At 37.6% G+C, this 17,611-nt stretch overlaps 2 protein-coding genes and 3 long non-coding RNA genes across 8 annotated transcripts in view; all 5 read left to right on the forward strand.

Moving 5' to 3' along the window:
* The window catches only part of LOC117563518 (uncharacterized), a 201,680-nt gene extending 195,409 nt beyond the window's left edge, over positions 1-6,271 (forward strand). Inside the window, exons 2-4 of the long non-coding RNA XR_004571700.2 lie at positions 4,493-5,713; positions 5,766-5,962; positions 6,020-6,271. This is a non-coding gene — a long non-coding RNA (uncharacterized LOC117563518). The remainder of the gene's footprint in view (positions 1-4,492; positions 5,714-5,765; positions 5,963-6,019) is intronic.
* Positions 3,840-4,226, forward strand: LOC117563516 (male-specific sperm protein Mst84Db-like). Its single transcript, XM_034241894.1, has one exon. It carries the CDS (start codon positions 3,928-3,930, stop codon positions 4,201-4,203), a length of 276 nt encoding a protein of 91 aa, XP_034097785.1. The 5' UTR covers positions 3,840-3,927; the 3' UTR covers positions 4,204-4,226.
* Positions 6,272-6,484: 213 nt separating the features above from the next.
* Positions 6,485-7,206, forward strand: LOC117563517 (uncharacterized). The gene is made up of 2 exons (XR_004571699.2): positions 6,485-6,792; positions 6,854-7,206. It is a non-coding gene; the product is annotated as an uncharacterized LOC117563517 (long non-coding RNA).
* A 106-nt stretch (positions 7,207-7,312) lies between these two features.
* LOC127565282 (uncharacterized) lies at positions 7,313-8,384 on the forward strand. Its single transcript, XR_007954652.1, has 2 exons — positions 7,313-7,647; positions 7,710-8,384. It is a non-coding gene; the product is annotated as an uncharacterized LOC127565282 (long non-coding RNA).
* Positions 8,385-9,937: 1,553 nt separating this feature from the next.
* The window catches only part of LOC117563512 (leucine-rich repeat-containing protein 15), a 68,333-nt gene continuing 60,659 nt past the window's right edge, over positions 9,938-17,611 (forward strand). Inside the window, exon 1 of one of the 4 annotated variants that reach the window (XM_052003108.1) lies at positions 9,938-10,045. In XM_052003108.1, the coding sequence (XP_051859068.1) occupies positions 10,024-10,045 (22 nt within the window). In that variant the 5' untranslated portion in view covers positions 9,938-10,023. Of the gene's footprint in view, positions 10,046-10,476; positions 10,911-17,611 lie in introns of those variants that run through there. The other 3 variants (XM_034241889.2, XM_052003109.1, XM_034241888.2) reach the window with 3 other exon arrangements.

The following is a 17,611-nucleotide window of genomic DNA, read 5'->3' on the forward strand; positions in this document are numbered from 1 at the left end:
CGCTTGGCAAGCAGTCAGTCAGAACTTTTGCTACCGCTGGTTAAGATTGTGGTCGACACGCAATTGCGGCAATTTCAACTTGAATGCGCTGTCTCTCACTCGCTCTCTCTCGCTCTGCACACTTCAGGCACCCAAGCGCACCGAGGTGGCAAGCACAAGATGTGCCACAGCTCAGCAGGCGAGGCTTCTTCTTGCTTTGGCTGACATCCGCCGCAGTCCATCCTGGCAAAGAGTTGAGCGCGCCAAGTGCCAGCGCCAATTGAAACCGAATCCGGTTTTTGGGTGTGCGTTAACTTTCCATGCCCGGTAGCGCTGATTGCTCCGACATCAGAGGGACGGACAGAGACTGAGACTGAGGAGCGAAACTAATTCAGCAGCTGCTTCTTGGCATTGGTTTCAGGTTCTTACTTACTTTGTTCATCGCAGTTATATTGTTATGTGCTCTGTTTTGCATAACAGATGCAACTTCTTGTGTATCTGTAGGCGATTCCAGTTCGATTTATCATGCGCAAAGTTATGATCTCTTAAGTGGCCGGCATTTAGTGCTCCAGTTTGACGTTCTCCTCAATTGGTCGCTATAAATTTTTCCCATGACAACTCTAATTATACGCAGTGTTCTTGTAGAGCTGCCGATTAATCGAAATCGTTTGCAAACTTAATAAGCTGTTATTAGCGCATAGTAAAATATAGTGTTTTATGCCAGAGATGATACAGATTAAGAACTAAGCAAACTCATTCTATGTAGAGGCAAATTCTTTTTCATCAGTAAATTTCCATTGAAAACTGTTGGCAACATAATAAAACACGGCTTTGCTTTTATAATCACACCTCAGATTTTATCTATGGACAACGTGAGCTACTACATCATTAATTTATTTAACAATTTGGTCAACTCACTTATAATTGTCGGCATATTATAATTATTTCGCTGAAGATTGGAGCATAGAACTTGTGCCAAAATTGCCATTGTAAACCATACTTGGAACATAAATATTAATGGAATCGTTGTTCAAGTACCAAAAATGTATTTCTGGGGGGAAGTTTTCATATGCCGCATGCATAGGAAACGAAAATAAAACCACGAAATTATGAAGCCAAAACAAGTAACAAAAAAAAAAAGTATAGGAAAGGAGACAGTTTCTAGTTATTCGTAGAACGGAAGTTGGCTAGCAGAGTCGAGAGGAACCCACAGCAATGTTCGAAACGTAGTTTGAGTTCAAAAAGAGGCCATAAATATTGTTCATTTGTAAATAAATGGCTAAAAAATAGAAAAGAAATACAAAACCAAAATAGAAAACGCACAGCGTACAGCATATAAAACATTGTCCAGTTTGCTGCCCTTCAGTTCATTGCCAGTCCGAAGAGTTCAACTACAACTACAAATACAAGCACAAGCACGAGTTCAACTATGAGTATGAGTTTGAGTACTTGTAACTCTGTTATTTCCTAGACAAACATGGGCCGCCCCAACGAGGAGGTTGTTGTGTTTGTTTTATTATAGTATCATCTTCCGGTCACTTTGTCATTTCTCCACAACATAATTCAAACAGTTACGGCGAGACAAGTGGCCGCTGCGCGTGTCCAAAACCGAATCGCCATCTATCAGCTACCGAGTATATACGTAGTATATAATAGTAGCTAAGAAGAACTGGAATTATTAAAAATACGCGTAGCAAGAAACTCGCTTTTCCAACTAACGGAAGTGCTATAGACAACGTCGATTGGTTTCTTATTTGTTTTTCCCCAATGGTTTTTTATTTCAATTGATTTTTGTCGCAAGTCAATGAATTGGTTGGCGAGTGTACTTGGAGAAATTAACTCCATTAATGGGGTTGTGGTAATGGATACGCTTTAAATGCTATTTATATGGAACACGATTTTATAAAATGTCATAGTTCTTTGAAAAAAAAAGAAAACAACAGCAGTTTTTATGAATTAAATTATGATTCTTTATTGTTTGTTGTTTTGGTGATGTTTAATTAAATATTGTGTTAAATATGCATATTAAATGGCGTTTTGCTTATGCTTATTGAATTTTCTATGAAAAATAAAGGTTTCGGCAAATTTGATTTTATGTTTATATTCAATTATTTCATGAAAAACATGCTATTTTGCTCTTATATTTTAGATATAGTCAAGAATAATACAACTGAATTTGATTTTTTCCTTCGCTTGGTTTCCGTTTTGATAACTTTTAAATTAATATTCTTTCTGATTTCTAGTATTTTTTATTATTTTTGCGGTTAATTAATTTAGTATATTTTTCAATAAATACCGGACTGTTTTGCTTTCATAAAAAAAATGGGTGGTGGGTCTCTTAATACAATGTTTCTCTTTAAAATTGATAGTTTCTTGTAGTCTACACATTATTTTTATGCCTTTACATAAGTAACATACATACGTATGTGTATCGAATTGTTCTTTCTCACAATTCGCAATGGTTGTACCACAATTCTCTCAGTGCATTGAGCGTGGACTTGTTTAGAGTGTTTTAAATACAAAGCGGCCTAGCGAGTCGCAATTGCCGCGCCAGCCGCAGCCACATTCAACTACAACGGCACACATACTCGTATACATTCACATAGACTTACAATGAAGTAAGCCGAGAATACAACATGCCACACAGCGAGAGGCACACGCTGCCCAGTGGTCGCCACTTAAATGCGTGCCGATAGAGAGACGAGGAGGGAGGGGCAGAGCAGACGCCTACACTAACCCGACCCCGAGTGCTGCAATGTCGCAGCGCACTTTGAATATGAATTACACAGAAAGTGCACACGACTTTGATGCGTTGCATCAAAAGCAGTCGGCGGCAGTCAACCGAGCTGGTGGCAGTTGCAGTTGCAGCGCCATTCATGTGGCATTCATGTAGAAGCCTTTTGTGATGGAGGAGGTGAGGAGGCGAAAGTGAACTGTGCTGAACGGGTTTAGTCAGAATTTGATGTTAATAGCTAAGCCGATGCGTGGCGTTGGCATCGATGATGATCATGATGATGACTATGACAATGTCGATGTTGATGATGATTCCTCGACTCAAAGCATTTTGAACTTTGAAATAATGACATTAGCATGCAACAAGGTGCAGTTTGTAGTTGTTCGGGAGATTGTGAACAGAGTTGTGAAAGACATTTGGACAGCTTGTTTCCGCACTGTGTCGAGTGGAGCGTCATTCAGATTGTGATCATTATGATTGCCGTCGTTATTATAGTTGGCATTGTCAACTTTTGGACGTTGATTGATTGATTAATTAACAAAGGAATTGCCGTTATATTTCCCCAATTGAAGAAGAATTTGCATATCTAATGCCCAACACACTCACACTCGCACTCGCACTCTAACTTCAAACTCATATTCATTCAACTCGACGCAGTTCGTATGTAGTTCATTGTGTTAGTTATGCAAATGTTGCACTTCCGCTCAGACAACATGCCAAACATGCCCCAATGCAGCTTAATTATTCATTAATTTCAACTTAAATTTCCCGCATATTGTTATTGTTATTGCACGCCATTTTTGGACTATTTATTATTGCCGGCCTGGCCAGAGATTCCCTCCTAACTCCCCGGGCAGACGGGGCGTGGCTTTTGCACATCTGCAGGCTTTTGTCACCATAAATGAAGTGTTACCCGATTATGAAATATAATTATGATGCGCGCATTGTGCAACGTGGTTCCCCAATGAGCTTCAATAGCCATTCTCATTGGGTCAATGTGTCTACAGTGTTGTGCGTTTAAAAGCTGCCAGCTTTGTTGTTGCTCTGCTTATTTGTTATTGTTGTTGTTGTCATTAAAGCAACCTTTGACAGGCTCTTTGACAGCATCGAGATACACAATATTCCCTGAACATTTTAGTTTACTTCATCTGGGCCTACAAAACACAACAAAAATAGCACTAACCTGTTTCATAATCTTAGTTGATTGCATTAAAATGCCTTGCATATTCAATCCTGGTTATATTGGACCCAATCCGCCTTGCTGTGATCCCGAGTGTACCGAAGCAGGCAACTGCAATAATCCCGAGTGTGGACCTTGTCCAGGACCGCGAGCACCTTGTGGTGGTTGTTCACCGCCCATCGATCCAGGGCAGGAATGTGCTGTCACAATGCCGCCGAAAGTTGTAGACGAAGTGGCAAATGATTGTGAAGCTTGTAGCAATAAAGCTGAATCTGCCAATCCCTCAAATCCTCCACCAACACAGCAATAAACTGGAAACTTTAAAGCCCTAAACTTGTCTTTTAAATATTCCTCTTTAAGTTGTTTTTCAATAACATATTTTTTAATAGTCACACTGAAATAGCTCTTAAAGTGAAAGTTTTAGCTAATTGCATATAATAATTTGTTTATATATGTCTATATTTCTTGATTTTTCATTAAAATTTAATTTAAACCTAAATTAACTACCAATGATCAAGTCTTCGTTGCTTTTTCTCTTGTAACCTAACTTGTTACTTGTCTTGCTGTCTTTGAAAATAAACACTTTGCTTCTTTTCTAGTCAAAATTGTAGTTTAGATTTTTTGTAAAAATTCAAAATTAAAATTCAATACATTAAATATGCGTTCTTCACGCTGTACTGGTGATTGCATGAATCCCTTTTATGTTGGCCCCTATCCGGATAAGGCTTGCGGCAGTTGTCCTTATGGCATATATTCGGGATTTAATCCATGCGGCTGGAGGTGCAAATGTAATGTTGAAAAGAAGCAGAAGGCTTTAACAAAAACCGCAAGCAAAACTAGCAAAACTGAACTCAAAGCTGTGGATAAAGCTGAGAGTAAAGCTTTAGTCAAAACTGAGTGCAAGACTCTGAATAAGACTGACAGCAAGGCGATAAGTAAGGTTGAGAGTAAGATGGAAAATAAGGAGGAAAGTAAGATAGAAAGCAAGACGGGTGGTAGTCAGAAGAACAGCAAATCTGACCTAAAGGCTGCAAGCAAAAACAAGTTGACATAGAAAAGAAGCAAAAATAAAAATGATCGCTCATTATTGAAATTAATAAATATACTAAACTAGCTTCATTTGAATCATGTTGGCTTTGTAGCATTGCCTTCTGTTTGGCATTTTAATTTATTTGACAAAAAATTAAAAATTCTAAATTTTATTGTTTGACTGACGCGAAGACTTTGGAGTTAAAGAGTAAACCAAATTTGAAGCCAACCGCAATGGATGTGGCGCATAATAGTGTGGGAGTAGTTGGCACAGTGGCATTTTTGTTGCTTCTGTCACATACGACAACTAAGGTAATGCTCAAGGCATCGACGCCTCTCTGTGAAATGGCAGGGCGAGCTTTGATGGAGCCACGGGGTTATGTGCAGAAAATGCTGATGAGTGCACCAATGCGAAATACTTGTTCGTTGGTCAAGAAAACGGGATGTGGCCTTTATAATTTAGTCGAGATCTTTGCCAACTCGAATGTCAGAAGCATGCCTAATATAAAGCCAATGTATATGAGAAGTTTCCGCAATTCAATGCATCCATATTATTATTAACTACAATGGAACGTCGGCTGGAATACATTACGAGATAAACCTTAACAACTCCATTAAAACATATGGAATAATCATCAGAGCAGCGAAAGTAACCCCAGTAGACTATGAAGAATCTGGGTTATACCCTTATTTTGAATTTATTTCATTTGGAAGTCTCGTCTTGTAGGGAATGAATTAATTTTCGGCTGGGTTGGCGAAAGTACAACCACGGATATTTTCAGCTCAAAAACGTAAGTCAAGCATGGTCAATTGGGTGCTTAAGTAATGCAATCCTCTCTGCAGGTGGAATATCTGGTAGAAGAGATCTTTTTGTGCACTTTTCAAGGTTGCTAAAATGCATGTCATTGTCCAATTCAATCCCTTCTATATTGGTCCATGCCCACCTTGCCGTTTGGTCTATGCTGACTGTGGATCTTGTCGTCCATGTGGAGGCTGCTGCTGCTCTAGTTCACCATGCGGTTGGTGAAGTTAGCTAGCTGGTGAGCATAAACGACCTTTGAAATGACGTGTGATTAAAGCGTTTTCCATTATTGCAGCTCCACATGGGTTACTTCGGTAAATAGTCTGCTGGTTGAGTTGCTTTGCAACTTTCGCTCTATATGATTCTATCTGTTCTAAACAAGTCTTCAAGTCGTTAATTATGTTTGTGATATTAAATAGGGTTTGTTCTATTTGATATCATAAATGTCAATGGGCTGATTGTATTTGGTGGTTATACATACATATATGCAAGACCAGTGAAATTATGTTTAATGCTAAATTCTCAATAAATTAAGAATGCAAACACATTTGTCTTCCGCTTCAATTGAAGTTATATTCGCTATTTTTGATGGCCTTCTCATGTTTAATATTTTGCCAGCGATTTTATTAGTTTTTGCATAGGGTAGAATGTTAATGAGATATTAAATAGCATAATCAAATTGCCATATATATTAGTTCTATGTGGTTAGAAGACTGACTTCTTAAAGATAATTTCTTCATAAAGATAATAAATTTATAATACGACATTAAAATAGATTTGAATAATTTATTTATTGGTGCTTAAGCAAAAGCTTTTGTTGTAATCGCTTCCTTGTTATGTGTAAATCTCTTACATCGTCTTTCAAATTTTACTATTTTCGAAATCAAAAAGATCCTAATAGGCTCTGATAAAAATAATTCTGAGCTAGCTTCCGTTGCCTCATCTAAAAATCATTCCTTTACAACACTTTGGTGAACAAACAACTCAAAAAATGAAATAAATTATAAGTAGTATTCCATCAAGTTGTACACGGATATCTTCAGTCTTAAATAGAAATTTCTAGCCGCAGTAAATATTAAATCTCAATTTGGAAAATATATTTTACTAACTCAAAACTATACAAACTTAGGCAAGCTTGGATAAACAAGAAATAAACTTAATCCCGCTTCTGGAGGATATTATTTTGTCAACCTAACTCAATATGTATATTGTTTGCAAATTCGATCCATTCTACGTTGGACCTTGCCCTCCCGGAGTCTTGGTTCCCGCTGGTGGATGCTGTGGTCCATGTGGACCGTGTCGTGCATGCTGTGGCGGCTGTTCGACTTCTTGCTGCGGTTGGTAGTCATTTTACATTTTAACCTTTCGAACGCAGGATTAGCTTTTTTACAAGATAACCCTTGCAAATTTTACAATGACTGAAGATATTTAAATGTGTATATCAAAGACAACAAAAATAAAATTGTGACGTGTTTATAATGATTTATAATTGTTTAAATTCGATTAAAAATACTATTTCGAGGTAGGCTATGACCCAAAAAATTTTCCAATATAGCTTCTGAAGCATATTTAGCTCATTCCCTCTAAGTATCTACAACTAAAAATATTTAAAAAGGGGAGATTCAAGTTCACACATATTTCTTCAGTAAAGTTTTCAACAAGCAGAATATTTTTGCAGAATGTTTTATGCAACAAAATTCAATCCATTTTACGTTGGCGAATGTCCTCCAGGACCAATGATATGTCGACCCTTTCGCAGAGGCAGTTTGCCTCATGGATGCTCTTCACCTTGTAGAGGATCTAGTTGTGGTTCTTGTAATTCATGTAGTCCTTGTCATTCAAGCTGTGCTTGGGGATCCTGCAATGGCGGTTGCTGCACTTCGACTAGCTGTGGCTGGTAAACAAACGAATACCAAGAGAGTGGTAAGAGATATACTAAGCGTTTAATAATAGATGATCTACATATTCAAATAATTTATCTACAGCATCCACCGCCATTATGACTGAAAAAAATTGTGTGAATTTAATTTCCTCTTAACATTACATTTTATGCTGAATCAATTTCTGACAAATTAAAGTAATAAATTATTCAAAATATGCATTTAATATTGGGAAATACAAAATAATTTCGTAATAACCGAAAACACAGTAACCATTGAGAAGCATTTGAAAAGTTTTTCGATTCTCTGAGCACTCATTCCTCTGGAATGCTTTCGCCTTTGAACAACTTTTAACATGCAAATTTAAATAGAATCATCCAAAATCTGGAGGAAATCTAAAAAGTTCACACATTTCTTCAGCCACAAAAGCAATAGCATACTGTGAATGAGCATTAAGTTTGCGATAAAAATAAAACTAAATTAATCACAGCATTAGATCAACTGACAATATCCAGGAAGATTTTCAAAATGTTTTACGCAACTACATTCGATCCGTTTTATGTTGGAGAATGTCCTCCTGGTCCGATGATATTTCGGCCGTTTCGTGGAGGCTGTTGGCCTTACGGTCGCTTTGCGGCTTGCTGTGGTTCTCGATGTCGTCCTTGTGGTCCCTGTGGTCCTTGTGGTGCAAGCTGTGGTCCATGTGGTCCCTGTGGACCTTGCGGAGGCGGTTGTTGCACTAGCGCACCTTGCGGTTGGTAGACGAAAAACTTGACTGTGGTAAGTCGAGTGTCTCTGATCATAATCTAGACTTGATAAATCTTCTGTTTTAGCAACAACTCACGCCTTCATTTTGGCTGAAGATACTGACAATATGTGTGAATTTTTCCTCGTTCAATTCTATTTTATTTTGTTTTCGATTTTACAAATTAAAGATGTAAATTTTTACTTTCAAACATTGCTGTTTTAAAATCTTAAACACTTTAGTATCCTTTGAAAAACATGTAACAACACTTTTTCGACTAGCTTTTCTATTGGTTCCGACCTTATTCGTTTGGGAAGTTTTCGTCTGTAAACAACTCGTAAAATGCAAATTGAAATAGAATAATTCAAAGCCTTGAGGAAATATATTCACATATTTCTTCAGCCCGACAATAAAAAAAAAAACAATAGCCAAATGTGAGTAAACAAAATATATTTTGTTCATGCACATAAACTATTAATCTAGATTAATTATAGCATTAGAACAACAATACAATAGCCAGGAAGATTTTTGCAGAATGTTTTATGCAACTAAATTTAATCCATTCTATGTTGGACCTTGCCCACCTGGGCCAATGATTTTTCGACCATTTCGAAAGGGATGTTATCCGCATCCTCCGCTTGTGCCTTCGTGTGCTCCTTGTCGTGGTCCCCGAGGTAGTCCGTGCTGTGGTCCTTCCTGTGCACCCTGTGGTTCTTCTTGTGGTCCCTGTGGACCTTGTGGTGGCGGCTGTTGTACGACTTCTTGTTGCGGCTGGTGAACTTTGCCATGGTAAGCAAGCAACACAGTTGAACTATGAGTGATTTAATTGAAGTATTTTTCTGTGCAGTTACATTTTTGCAGCAATTTTGGCTAAGGAATACTTGTGAATATTGCCTCTAATTATTCTAATATGTGTTTATAAATAATTATTTTAAAATGTAGAATGCAAGTCTTTCATTTGCTTGGGAAGCTGCGTGTCTTACTAGCGTTGTAGAGTTCCTACGTCTTTTATGTTGTCCTAGGTAAGGAAATTGGCCTAAACAGCTGTTGGGTTGCAGCGACCTTTGCGCAGAATCGCTTCAAACCGCGACAAAGAGGTTGGAGGCCCAAAACATCGAATGTGGAGCATTGTGTCAGGTCAAAAAGGCTGTGCGAATGTGAGGGGCATCCACCACCTGCCTGATGCTTGATGCATGATGCTCTTCTGGGAACTTGGCTAGCTATGTTTTGTTTTGGCTTAGCGGGATTTATGACGCTCCCACCTTTGCACTCGTGGCTTTGTTCCCGAGCGTTCGTATGTGTGTGTGTGCGTGTGTGTAGCCTTAAGGACAACATCTGTGCGTGTGCTGGCGACATTTCCTTTGCGCTTAAGTGTGTTTGTCTGTGCGGGATATTTCACTCTCCATTTTTGGCATTCGCGACGCGGAATTTATTGCGGTAGGTCGGAATTTTCATTGCTTTTGCGTGCCGATTTCCCTTAACTTTATTTTCTACTATTAAAGTTTCTTTGTTTTTAAGAAATATTTGTGCAATTTTTAAACTTTCTTCCCAGTAGTTAGCTGTCACTTTGACACTCACAAAATAAAAGACTTTAATTATAGTTCATTTTGAAATACTTATTATTAAGTTTGTTGTCTATTTCTTTTGCAGACATGCAGATCTATAACTGTAGCTATGTGGGACTTGAAAATGCTGGGTAAGTTATTATAATCATTTCACATTTTAATGCATCTGTAGTCGAATTCCTTGCTGAATCTTGGACCCTTCACGCCTTGAGTGGACATCTGCCAAGATCCCGTACCGCTAAGTACGCAAATCGGTTAAAAAAATGCTGAAAAATCGTAGATGTGTGAATATAGTACAACTATTAAAATCTTGTTTGAATCGCATAAAGCCAATGATCATTTCACGCCATTCGCCGACTAAAAACATAGAATGCACGAAGTTAACTTCGTTTCCGACAGCTGCGTTGCGAACATGTTGCATTCGCTTTGACTTGGGCTTGCAACATGTTCGAGCTTGAGCGGCTTGGCAGCGGTGTCGAGGACCATTCTTAACTTTAATTCATCCAATCAAATTCAGTTTTCGTCTTTCATTCACATTGTGCGGACGTTGTTCGTTCATTCGTTGGCTGTCGTTCGTTTCTGGTTCTTGGGAGTCGCGTCTTTTTTGGCCTCTAGTGTTGAGAGCGGGGCTTTTAAAATCGAATGTGTCCAGGACACAGACAAGAAAAGGGAATTCTTTGTGAATTTATTGAATAAAGTGTGAATACTATATGTGAATAGTTGGTGACATCGTTCAGACGTTGAGTGTGTGTGAGCGTGTGTGCATTGAGGTTGCTTTAGAACCCTATTTAATTGGGGATGCCAACAACTGATTTGAATATTTGCACAAGCAACTAGATTAGATACGCTGAGAGTGTGAGCGTGAAGTGCGAGTTTGTTTGAATCGTGAGTGTACGTGTTTCTCTCTGCCATGATTTACAGCAGCCTGCCGCAAGGAGGCATAATGTAAACTGACATTTTTCGTAATTTTTCGATTTACATGCCGTTGCACATAAGGTGAGTGTGTGTGAAAAGACAAAACATAAAACAACGTTGCTCAAATTTGAATATTTAAATTAAATTTGCATCTCAAAAGAACGCACTTAAAGCATTTATTCATTTAAACTGTCCCATATTCTCATTATCTGTGCTGCTGTTCAGTTTCATTGTCAGCTTACACTTGCTTCAATGTCTCCATTAACCGCAGAATCAACATAATGCTTGTCAGTATATCGCATGACAGAACTTCCGCTTTTTAAGGGGCTTCTAGCGTCACTTTCGAATACATTTCAACCACAAGTAATTGAGAGCCAATTTAAAGCGATCAGTTTGCTCCGCTGAAATGAAATCGATTTTCTCTAAAAATAAAAATATAATGTATTTTCTGAAATCTTTGCTCATAATTTGCAATTGGCGAGCCTATAAATTAGCGCCTAGAAATTGGGTCCATAAATATCGCGACATTAAGCAAATTTTATTGGTTTTGGACTAGCGCGCTTAGTGAAATTTGTGGCCAATAAATTTGGCTGGTTTCGAAATTTCTAAATGAAGTACTTAGAATAAGTATTTTTTGGCCGTACAACAGGTTGGCTATAAAATGTTGCCATTCATGGTCGCAAGTCGCAAGTGTTTCGCTTCGATAAAACATTGAATTACTTGCATTATTATATGGCTCAACTTTTTGATCACAGCTGTTGTGTATTTTGTATTAAATTTTCAAGTTGAAAGTTGAAGGGTAAACTTGAGCAACTCATTCGTCATGCTTCAGGTGAATTGGGGGTTAACACGATGATGGAGCCCTTTCGTCTGGTCACTTGATAAAAACAATAAAATAAAAAAAGGGTGTAATAAGGCTTGCCTTTCAACCAGCTGCGGCCAACAAGTTGTAATTATCATATTCGGTTACTTGCACTTACCAAATAACCATACACATTTTACGTAAAATGATGATAATCCTTTTCCTTTTCATTTTGTTTTGTGGCTCGCTTTCAATTGCTGTTATGCCGCATCATTAGCATCAACATTCTCATCATTTTATGCATAATTTTTAATATTAACTCTCATTTTCATGCGCATAATCCGCATCCTTGATGGCAACTAAATGGCCAGACAGCAAAAGGAAGAAAATGAAAATAGGAACATGGGATAGAAAGTAGGGCTGAAAATGAGAAAAAGGTGTTGGCAAATACTCACCCTACGAATTTCATCTCCACATGGAGTCAAAGGTCTTTCGTGTGTGTGTATGTTTGTGTATTAAATGTTTAAAAAATGAAGCGCTGAAAAGTTTGGCGCCTGTATTACTCATACGCCATGGCGCCCGAGTTGGGATTATATCTTGGGCTCATATAGTTAATGACATGCAGCTGCTGTTTTACTTGCGGGCTTTAGACCTGCCATCGCTCCGTCAAATGTGAGTGTAAATTTCACTTGACAAACTTATGAATTTTAAGGTGATTTTCATGTCGTCGTCGTCGGTCGGGGTTAAGTTGCAAGTTCATGAAAAGAAGCGCTTTGAGCGCTAACGTCTCGTGATGCCACTTGGGGTTTTCTGACAGCAGAAGGGTTGTTCCTTTGTATGTGTGGGTGAGTGTCGCATCATAAATCAAATCAAAGTTGACTGCACCATGACACACACACAACCATATACTGTGTGGTCTCGTAATCAAAATCATTTTGTGGTTTTCAACATTTGTTCGCAATGGCTCGTTCAAAGTAATTAATCATTAAAAGTAATTGGTTTTATATTTTGATTTGACAGTTGAAAAATTGCAGCTGTGACAATTCAATCCCATCGACCTACAACGTTTTTTTTTTTTTGCATTCACAGCATCGAGTTTCAATTTCCGCCATTTTCAAATTGCTCTATATTGTTTTTTATTTTTTTGGCTGTGCAATGTTCATGAAACGACAAAATCGACAAAATGAAATTAACCTTTTTGTGTTTTTTGGGGCAGTGAAAAAATGTTGTGAATATAAATTGAATATAAATAAATTTATGATTGCTACAATTGTTTTAGTAGTTGCGCATTTAATTGAAAGACAAATAATTCAATTATGTTTTAGGTTTATTATTATTGTTTGCTAATTAGTTGCATTTCCATTACACTTGATAACTCAACCTTTCTCTCTGTCAATACACATTTCAATCAACAGCTTGGTGGGGGGTCTCAAAGAGACAGCATCATATTTCGATTTAAAAATTTATGACAGCAAAAAGAAGGATATTATTTAACTTTGTGAAGTACATCGAGAGCATTCCAACTAAATGAACAAATTAAAGTGAAAGCTTTGCCAGCAAAAAATAAAGGCAGATTCGACAGTCGAGGACGTCTCAAATGTCGTCGTTGGCGAAACTTCACAAAATGTTGACAATAAAAAATTATTAAAAAAGCGTTAAAGTCTTTTACAAGAATTGTGCCACAGTCGAAGTCATAAACTTGACGTTGAGTTTATTTTGCTTACACAAACACATGAAAATGGCAAAGAGAGAGAAATGCTACCGATCTGAGCGAGACTCAGTGCCACTTCAAAGGGAATAAAACGAGGCTTACTTGAAAACAAAAATACACAAACAAAAAACGAACACACCAAAATAACAAATAAATCCACAGCAAGTGATGAGTGGAGTATTTTTTTCCTTTTTTTTTGTGCTTGTGTCCCATGGAGTGCGCCACTTTGTTGGATTGTGGCGCTCGAGTTGTCCCCGCATCAATCCCCTCTTCCCTTCCCCTCCAAGCTCCACCCGTTTAGCTCAATAATAAAATTAATGTTATATTTTTCGAAAGAGAACCAAAACTTTTTATTTGCGAGTGCGTATTTTTCGCTTCGCTTCTGTTTGTTTTCGCTTTTCATTTCAAGTATTTTGCTAGCTAATTAAGCGCCATTTTATTTGTCATGAAAACAATATTTATGCCAATTTTAATCAAACTGCTCGACTGCTTGCTGCCTTGAAACTCATTTCTGTTTATTTAAACATTAAATGAGCTTACATTTGATTAGCGGCCTGTGTTTATTTTCATATCAATGTGCCTGATAGCACATTTGGCTTAGGCACAAGGTCTTAATTTTGCTTTCAATGGCAAAATATAAATGTAAGAATAAAGCAAGAGTGCAATAAATACATTTCGTCGATCGTCAGATATCCTATATGTTGAGTATTTAATAAAATGTTGGGGAAAAAAACGTGTTAAAATTGTACTTTTAGCTGAGCATTTCCATTGGCAAAATTCATTTACGAGGAATATCAAAATAATACGTTTGGGTCACATTTTATTTGCCTTTGGCTGAGTCCGTTCATTTCAGTTGTCGTTGTTGTTGTTGTCATCGCCTTTTGTTGCCTTTCATGCGGCCAGCTGAATTAAAATATATATGTAAATCTGGCCATGGCCAAGTCCATTTGAAAAATTAAAAAGGCAAGCAATTTTCTTTTAATTAAATATGTAGGAGTATTACACATTAATAAATTGATTCTCAATTAAAAGCATGCTGAAAGCTGAATGTGTGGACATCAAATAAAGCGCATTAAGAGCATTAATTTGTTTCCACATCTTTGCAGAGTATTTCGTTTGTGCATCGCACTTATTTATTATTAAAAAACTGAAAGTTAATTGCATTAAATTTTCACAAATAACCAAGTTCGATAGTGGGACGTTAACTGAGGCAAAACCCCTTCCATCTGCTCCCAAACTGGCAACAAGCGCGTCTTGTTTGCTGCCGCTGCCAACTGTCAGCTCGTTGTCCAAATGACAAATGGGCGCATTTGCCTTTTGTCAGAGAGCGCCATAGATATGGCGCGAAATCGCGCCAATCGACAGTAAAAATAAACTGTGCATGCCCCAACCGAAAAACGAAAACGAAAACAAAACAAGTCTCAACAAAAGCCGCTTTATGCCACACACACGTTGCGCGGACCGTAAGACAGCTTGCCACTTGCCACTTGCCACAGGCGGAGACTGAGTGAATATATGCGAGGCATAGAACTTGACATACATATAGACTCGTTTATTTATTTATATTCTGCACGCCGCCAAAAAAAAAAATTGTCAACGCGGTTCAATACATCGACATCGACATCGAAATGAAGGGAGCAGAGGGGGGAGCAATCGACACACGATTCACATTGTCATCGTCATCATATCGCAGCTCGTGATATAAATATGGATGCGATATAAACATAAAACGCAACACATTCTCTAGCTTAAAGTATCATAATCATAATATCTGTGTACAGCTGTTGGTTGTTTTGTTGTTTCTTCGTGTGTGGAAACACACACACAACACAAATCAAGCGAAAGGAAATGATTCCGCTTCATTTGGTAGCAAATGAAACTTCAAATAAGCACTTAATTTGTCAAATTTAAGATTGGAAAATTCATTCAATTACGTTAAATGCTCAGAGCTAATTTCAAGCATTATTTGTAATTTAGAATTTAGAAAAGATTTTATATATAATTTCAAGTTTTTTATTTAAATATCTTGCTTTGGAAAATGTCACTCAACTTTAAAATTGTCTGTATTTTTGTTGATGTGCACGAAATTTATGAGTATCGTGAATAAATCACAGTTAATATCTGCACGCAGCAGCTCTCGCCACTTGTGTCAATAACAAATGTCCAAAAAAATGATTGCTGTTGAAGAAAAAAATGCTCTGTTTATTTATTCAAAAGCAATGACCTCTTTTAATACCCTGTAGTCAGAGAAAAACACTAAAAGAGGGTATGCAAGTTTAGAGTATATACCAGAGAAGGAGCAACAGCTGTGAACTTTGAAATAGCAGTGTGTCAGAAGCAAACTATATTACGGTTTTTTTTTTGCATATTTATTTTTGTTAGTTGATCGCTTAAATAATAATTTTGTAGAGGGCAACATATAGATACTGAAATAGCAGCTGTTGACCTTAGAAAATTGAAGAAATGTAGAATCTTAAAAGTAAAACCAAACATATCAAAATATTTTTAACAACTTTCCATCATATTCTTACGATGCAGAATATACATTAGCGCTTCACATACTTTTATTTCATCCACTGCCTTTTGGCACGTTGCGTGGATTTTCGCGTTGATTCGCCGGAAAAAAGAAACGCGAAATGCGAAAACAAGTTGGCAAAAAAATTTACATTGAAAGCGAATGTTTGGCTGTGCTGCACAAAAGTTAATTACGGCGGGGCACACCAATAACATGCCCCACAAACGAAGTGCGTTGATATACGCGTGCCACTGGCAAATGGAAGAATTGAAGCATATTAAGCATACGCAGCGTAAGCCAGCAAAAGTTTTCATTTGGTCAGTCGAGCTGCACTAATTGCAAGACAGACAACTTGAAATTTATAAAACTCAATTTGCTAATTGCTATCAAAATAATGAAGTCTCTCTGCCTGCGGCGGCCCTATTTGACCTGTTGATGAGCAGAGAAGAAAATAGGAGAGGAGAGGAGAGTGAGCAGCGAGAGAGGAGTCGACGACTGTTGATTGTAACCATCAAGTATCATTCGAGTAATTTAAAGTGCACTTCGTTCTCTGGCGAAAGAGCGGCTCTTCGGTTTGTTGGAGCCGTGGATGCTGCAGCAGTTGCTGCTACTGCAGCTGCAGCTGAAGTTACTGCAGCAATAAAATCGAGGAACAACAAACACGAAATAAATGCTGGCCAAACTTCTGAGAGAACGTGAACGTGAACGAACGAGACATACAAATAAAAGTTCAGCTAGAGCTTATGCAAGCTGAAAGTTTACCCTTTTGCCATACTTGAGGTGTTTGCCCAGAAGTTCACTTTATATGTGTGTTATATATATATATGTGTGTGTATGTGTGTGTAGTTGAGTGTGTGACCGAGACCTCGTTGAAGTTTTCAGTTATCGTTGCTTATTTTTCTACGTACTTCTTGGTGCATTGTCCGTTTATATCTTGTTAAGACTTTTATATGCTTTACTCCACATTTAGTTTTATACCGAACAACTTTTCTATTTGCTAAACTGCTTTGCGCAAAACAAATCTTTATTATCTTATGAGCGGAGCCATTGTCTGATTAATTTCTTATATAGTATTAAATATTTTATACCTGGCTGTTGCCAACAAGAAAAAAAAGTTTAGACACATTGACTGAAGGAATGGCTAATTAAATTTGGAAGAATTAAAGATGAGCTGCCAAGTTGAATTCAATTTGTAGAGGCTGTGCTTTGAATTTCTAATTTGTTGCTTTAACTAGAAGTAGCTCTCACACTTGTATTATTTGCTGTTGCTACACACGCTAATTCGATCTAAATTCACGCACTCATTAACTTAAAATATGCACAATGGCAATTTGATTAGGGTAATTTGGCGTTGATCCTCAGCGACGCGTTACCAATGCCACAACAACAACAATAACAACAACAACGACAGGAGCAGAAGTACTGATATGACACACAACAACAATGACATTGATGTCAATGTCTCAACATGCCAGGACATATAATCTTTAGGGTAATTTGTGAATGAATGTGCTGCTGCTGTGTGTGTGCGTTTATGCCAAATTAATATGCAATGTGGCAGCAGGCTGGGTAAGCAAATTACATCAATAAATTAGGCGGTGACTGGAATAAAAACATTATTTTTGGTGGCAGCAGCAAGCATGGCATCCAACCAACAACACAAACTGGCTAACAAAGTTAACAAAGTTGTCGTCTTCAAAATTATGAGCAATTTCCTAGACCTCCAAAAAGTTGCACGTTTTTTTCTTATTTTT

The sequence above is a fragment of the Drosophila albomicans genome, chromosome 2L (genome assembly GCF_009650485.2).
Source record: "Drosophila albomicans strain 15112-1751.03 chromosome 2L, ASM965048v2, whole genome shotgun sequence".
NCBI classification, from domain to species: domain Eukaryota; kingdom Metazoa; phylum Arthropoda; class Insecta; order Diptera; family Drosophilidae; genus Drosophila; species Drosophila albomicans.

What these genes read in the sequence shown, in the direction of transcription:
- LOC117563516 (XM_034241894.1), top strand. Translation starts at nt 3,928, where the DNA reads ATGCCTTGCATATTCAATCCTGGTTATATTGGACCCAATCCGCCTTGC.